Genomic DNA, 6,390 nt, shown 5'->3' on the forward strand with positions numbered 1-6,390 from the left:
GAGCAAGGAAACCAGAAAATAGAGATATTATATTTACCTTTCTTTCATAAAAACTACTTGAACGATTAATCGATTATCAAAATAGTTGCTGATTAGTTCAGTAAGCGATTACTAATCGATTAACCAATTAACTGTTGCAGCTCTAAGTAGTATGACAAAGATGTCTGGAAATTTTCAAAGATAGATACATAATGGCCAAAAAGAGTCCTACATGCTGCAGGTTGCAGATTGCCCCTACTGACTTGTGCCTCACTGGCGCCGATACATTTCAATTGATCGGTTCTCCCGATGAACAATGCCTGGCTGGTGTTTGGTATGCATTCTCCTACCTCCTTCTCCAGGGCTTTGTTGTGAAAGAACAATGAGATCCTCTGGATGTCCTCAGACTTTAGCCACTGTCTGGAGACACGGGTGAAACACACAGGCTCACACATTAATGAGGGGAACACTCCGTTTTGGTATGTTAGTATCTAAAATCTGTTCTATGAATCTTCAACACATTATAGTGGAACTAATACAAATGTATGAACTAAAAAATGGAGATTCCAATTTTTATCTATTCCAGTTTTTAAATAGTTGGGTGTTCTTCTTCTTCAGTGAATAGAGAGAGCTTTTTTCTTGTTTCATAGATATGAATTGTAACTGTTCTGGGGTAAGGTACATAAAAAAATATTTTGCACTTCATATTTCTTACAACAAAGACAACAATACAAAACAAAACAATACCAATAACTGATTTTGTTAATAAGCAGCAGATACAATCTAAATACAATCTGTCTGTCGTTAATTTACTTCAACCACAATACCTTCTTTGACTGACTCACATATTATATTTTAATTGAGTGAGAGGTACTGATCTCGACCTGTGGCTGGGAAAAGTGAGACATGACTTACTTCTGTGAGTTGATGCCGTCAATGGTGCGAATCATTCGCTCGTTGAGTTCCTCCTCAAACCTCCTCCGCTGAGATTTGGACCTGCAATTAAACGAAAGAAAGGAGCTCATTCAAACATGCACAAGGAATGATTTCTCTTACATTAATCGTAGATTAATAGAACAGGTTCAATGTGTCGTGCTTATATGACCTTTTATCTCACCTTTCTCGCCGTTGGAAGTGATACTGCCCCATTGGAACGTCCTGAAAGAGGAGTCACACCATGAGTCTACTGGTCTGTGTGTGTGTGTGTGTGTGACGAAAATGAAGAACACCTGCATCGGACTCACTGTAGTGATGATCTTGCCGTTGTCCGTGGTCATGCTGTCTCGGTGGTGGAGGTTGGCGAAGGGCTTGGCAGCTCCCCAGGACTCCAGGTAACGGGTCATCCTGACGGACGCCCTCATCTTTCCGCTGTCCAGAGAGGGACGAGAGCGCACTCCCAGCAAAGGGCTGTGTCTCTCAGTCTGGGTAAACCAAATCATATTGAATGATCGTTAACACTATGTAGTGATTTTGCTGTCAGTGACTGTGAATCTGTGCAGGCAAGTCCTTGCGTAATAGAGAAGATAAGATGAAATTTGATATACCTTTATTAATCCCCCAGGGTGGGAATTCAAATTGAATACAATAACGAGTACAGTGCACAGTAGGCTGTGGTGCAATATAAAAATAGAATTTAAGTGATTGCGCAGTTTGAGATTTGGAATGGAGTCTAAGACTATGGGTGCGGTAGCGTTGTGCAGTCTGATGGCTGACGTGGCAGAAAGGGTTCCTGAGCTGCCTCTGTTCAGCACAGAGGGGATGAGAGGGGTCGCCCGTGATCTTTCTCAGCTTTCCTCTCATCCTCCTCTCTGTCACTGTCTCCACACTGTCCAGTTCCATCCCCACCACAGAGCTGAACTTCCACACCGAGCTTGTTCAGTTTGTTAGCGCCACAACAGCTGTGGGGGCTCTCCTTCTGCGTCGATGCCGACGATGAAAGAGTCGTCTGAGGAGTTCTGCAGGTGGCATGTTTCCGAGTTGAAGCAGAAGTCCGCGGTGTAGAGGGTGAACAGGAATGGTGACAGGGCCAGTGTTGCTCGCCACCACATTTGACAAGCAGCCTCGCAGCCTGACATCCTGTGGCTTGTCAGTGAGGTAGTCTGTAATCAATGTCACAGCATCCTGGTCCACCTATATAACATTGTAACTGTCCAAATACTATGTCCTGCAGAACACCACATGGTGTTGATAGTTCAGATACAACTTCTGAAAAACATGGTTGGTTCCATTTTATTTTACGTTACAAATGCTTTTGGAGCAAATGCAATAAAAGAGGGAGACAGAGAGGCCACGTGAGTCACCATTCCAACCCTGTGGAGCTGATGTAAATGCTAAATATAACTTGGATGAACCTTTATTTCAGACAAAGCCGACCTTCACATAACGATAGCTGTGGCGCCCACATTGATCCAAGTGCAGCCGTGTCAGCCGGACTTTTACACATCCACGATGCTCACACTCGGTGGGTGTGAAGCGAAAAGGATGGGGTGCTTTGGGAACGGTGATCAAATGACAGCTCTTGACTCCCGTGACCCGCCCGTCAGTGTTTTGGAGCTACCTGAAACACTTTTAGTCAAGAACGATGGAGCTCTCCATTGATTTTCACACGTATGCCAAGTGCTTTTCTCTGACAAACACACTGCACTTTACTGGTGAAACAAACATTGCCCCACATAAAGTGAGAGTATTTCTCCTTTTCCAACACTTTTGCCAAAATGGAGTGGATATTTCATAACTCTCGTGGATAGAATCTGGTACGGTAGCATGTCCCATTCTGATGTTTTACTTTAATTTCTGATATTAAGTATTGGCAGAACATGGCACAGAAGGCTGTAAGAAGAATAGACATGAATAGCTCTGACAGTGACAATCGATGACAATGACAGTGGAGATGACACTTCCAGTGATCCAGGCTCCATATCTGGCGTTCATCCATTCAGGGCTTCTTGAAAATGTGACAGAACACCCGCAGCCCTTTTCCAATATCTGATAGGATATTAGTAAACCATCGCCGTTAAAGTAAATACTAAAGGTTGCAGAGCAGCATCTCAATGTTTTTGCAGAGGCCTTCCTATGAGATGATAATGTTATGAATATGTTGTGAGAAGAAAAGCTACTACAATAAAAATACCCAGAGGCTCTTGTGAGGCCTCAAACTGCTGGTTTACTTAATTACTGCGGGGCTGAGTGGAGCAGGAGTAAATAAAATCTCTCTACTCGAGAGTGGCTACTCTGCATTAATAAATAGGTTACTACAAAGAAATCTCAAAAATAGCTGAATGAAAAATATGCAAACATGCTGAGGACCAATTACCCATGCACTGTGGACAAACACAATGTATGTGTAATGACAGCAGGTGGGATCTACTGTTGGTTACTTCTGTTGTGCATTGTGCGACGCTTTCTGCTCATGAAGAATCCTTGATTACAATGGTTCCACTCAAAATTGGTGGAAACACACTGGTGGTGCCCAGGTTCCAATAATCCTGAACAGAAGCGGAGATAATCTGGTAGAAAATGAGTACGAGTCCTGTTAGAAAGCCCAAAAAACACTTCTCATTTCAGAACTGGAGCACTGCAGAAAAGATCTTTGAAACCTGTTGGCCACTGATACAGACCTGATTGGTTTTATCTGTCTCATGGTCTTCCCCCTTCGAGAGTATTCAGCCTATATGCGTATAAGTTGGTGACAAAAACATGCCTGATCGTGTGCGGCAACAACTCCTATGAAAGGTAGATGAACTTTTTCTCCCAATTCACTGAACAGCTGATACTCCTCCATGATAAAAAGAATACACTGTTCCCTCTTTAAATCTCCTTGTAATTTCAAAAACTCAGGATAAAAATAATTAAACTTAATTCTTCAGAAAAAGGGTCCCCACCGCTGAACTGAGAATCCTAAAGTCTGTGAAGAAAGCAGAGAGGGAACATATGATGCATGATGAGAGATATGTATATAATTATATATTTGAGGGGGTTGGGTGTATCTTAGCCAAGTAGAGGAGAGATTAGGAAAGGCAGGTTTTTCATTTGGCAAGACACTGAGCACAGATTGGATGCCAGTAATATATTTCATACAGAGATGTTCTCAGCTTTAAGTTCACAGAAAGGGAAGATCTCCTGAATGTCCTCGTTTGACAGGAGGAGGTGCGCGACGTCTCAAGCAGTGGACTTCAAACGTCTTCTTGTCTGAGTGGAGCGAATGGCTGACCAGTCGTCGAGATGCTGTTCATAACATTGTATCAATTGCTACACACTTGTATCATTTTCCAATTCCTTCACGTGTCATCCATGAGTGGATGGATTGCCATTCAATTTTAAACAAATGAAAAAACACCAAATACAGCAATACATGTTTGTTTTTTTGGGACAGTGAAGATATGTACAGTAATGTTCTGTCTGTGAAGTGATGGGAATTCAAATGGAAAAGGATCAAATAAGAGGATCACATCATCACCACGGATTCACTGTAGACTTGAATAAATCAGAGATGCCATATTCCCATCATGTTGACTCTGTTTATCTCGGTGAACCAACACTCAATATGCAGTAGTGGTGGGAAAAGTACATTCATTTGCATTCTACTTGTGATTGCTTTTTCTTTAAACGATTTTCTCGAAATTCATTTGAAATTTGTGACGATGACTGATTTGATGAAATACATTTTAATACATTATAGTTCCAGATGCTCCTGTTATTTTGTCCACCCTCTGCACTGTATCTCTATCTTTGATAGTGTATTTTCCCGGATCAACTACATATGTACGACTGCTGTTCATATGATCGTACTTTAAAAAACTATGGTCTAGTCTGACCAGGAAGCACTTTCAAAATATATGTAATAGTAACTGCAAAATGATTAAAAATGTAGCCAGGGCCACAAAATATAAGCAAGCCTACATCAAATTATGTGTTGTCGTATCAGCTTAAATTATAAGCAACCTTTCCGACTGTGTCTATGAATGCATGGAATCGTGTCAGCGAGGTTTCTGACCTTGGGGTTGATGACCAGGTACGTGACCACTCCGTGTTCCTTCAGGTAGGAGTCTCGGCTCTGTCCATCTCCAGGCTCCACCTTGTATGAGCCCTTCAGATGCTCCAATGTCACCGAGGAGATGTGGACCCTCCTGGATGTGAGGCAAGAATGGATAAGTGGACAGACGACGAGAAGTCAAGAGCTTGAGCCATTGTGGGAACAGCTCTGACAAACACATTACTTTTGTTCCAGCTTCATAGCTGCACTAACCTGCAAATCTCCCCTTTTCAGGTTTGTTTGATACCCCTGCAAATGGGGGATGGAGATACGAATACGTTTTTTTTTTCAGATTCCTTTCAGCAGGTATAAGAGGAGACAAACCATCAGCAGCCCAGTGGGACAATGTGGTGCCACTGGAGCATTTTCAGTGAAGCGCACACATAACCACCAACCAATTTCCCCACATGCTCATGTCACAGTGGAGGGCAGACATAATCGCCACATGACACATGCAGAGCCAATTGGTCGATTGAGGAGATATAATTGGCTTAAATACTTAATACTTATGTGTGCATTTCCTGACGAGAAAAAGTTGGTGATGGAGCGGGGAAGAAATTAAATTTATATCTTTATATTTACACACACACACACACACACACACACACACACACTTCTTGTTACACATGCAGCTTGTGCGCTAGGTGAAACCATTATCTTCCCTCTCACTACTTGGCAAATCCGCCCGTACAATCTGCCAAGGTGCCAAGGTGCAAGTACAGCTGGCTTTTCAAGAGAATGGGAGATGGCACTTTGGTGTTGATGGTGTTACAGTCAATAGGTTTATTGACTGTAACACCTAAAACACACCCATGATTGATCAAGAGACTAAGCCGAAGCCTTTTGAACCAATCTTCTGCTTTTCCCGCTGTAAAACAAGCCATCGTGGATTTGGACACCCCCTTAATGCACTCGCTCCATCCACTCCAATCTTTGTGCCATTGATTATATCTCACCCTGGAACACCTCCTGCCTCCATATGATTGGCTAGCGTCACATCATGGGACCACACGTCATACTGCCACTTGCGGAGGCCGATCACACCACAGAGGACGTTCCCGGAGTGAACGCCAACACGCATGTTGATGTCGACTCCAGTGGCATCTCGGACCTTCCTGTGAAGAGAACGGAATAAAGAATCTTTAAATCCGAACGGGATTTCATTTAGTACTTTTCCTCGGCTTTAACAGGAAAGCTGACGTGGGTTGCGGTTCAAAGTCTCTGGCTGTAATGTTGCATAGTAGGCTGCTCTCTGGCTGCAAACTAGAGTGTGTATGTATCAAGACAAAGCAATTTCATTTCAGTTACAATAGTTCAACATTTTGGGACATATGCTTATTCCCTTTCTTTCTGAGAGTGAGCAGCATAGTAAGCCTAGC

General features: G+C 42.8%; 1 protein-coding gene across 4 annotated transcripts in view; it reads right to left on the reverse strand.

Annotated features, from left to right (window-relative positions):
* Positions 1-6,390, reverse strand: part of adcy2b (adenylate cyclase 2b (brain)) — a 44,839-nt gene that overhangs the window by 14,952 nt on the left and 23,497 nt on the right. For all 4 annotated transcript variants that reach the window (XM_035635033.2, XM_035635031.2, XM_035635032.2 and 1 more), the window contains 6 exons: positions 5,968-6,126; positions 4,973-5,105; positions 1,224-1,400; positions 1,097-1,137; positions 895-975; positions 330-399 (listed from right to left, as the gene is read on the reverse strand). In XM_035635033.2, the coding sequence (XP_035490926.2) occupies positions 330-399; positions 895-975; positions 1,097-1,137; positions 1,224-1,400; positions 4,973-5,105; positions 5,968-6,126 (661 nt within the window). The remainder of the gene's footprint in view (positions 1-329; positions 400-894; positions 976-1,096; positions 1,138-1,223; positions 1,401-4,972; positions 5,106-5,967; positions 6,127-6,390) is intronic.

Source organism: Scophthalmus maximus, chromosome 5, assembly GCF_022379125.1.
Source record: "Scophthalmus maximus strain ysfricsl-2021 chromosome 5, ASM2237912v1, whole genome shotgun sequence".
Classification (NCBI taxonomy): domain Eukaryota; kingdom Metazoa; phylum Chordata; class Actinopteri; order Pleuronectiformes; family Scophthalmidae; genus Scophthalmus; species Scophthalmus maximus.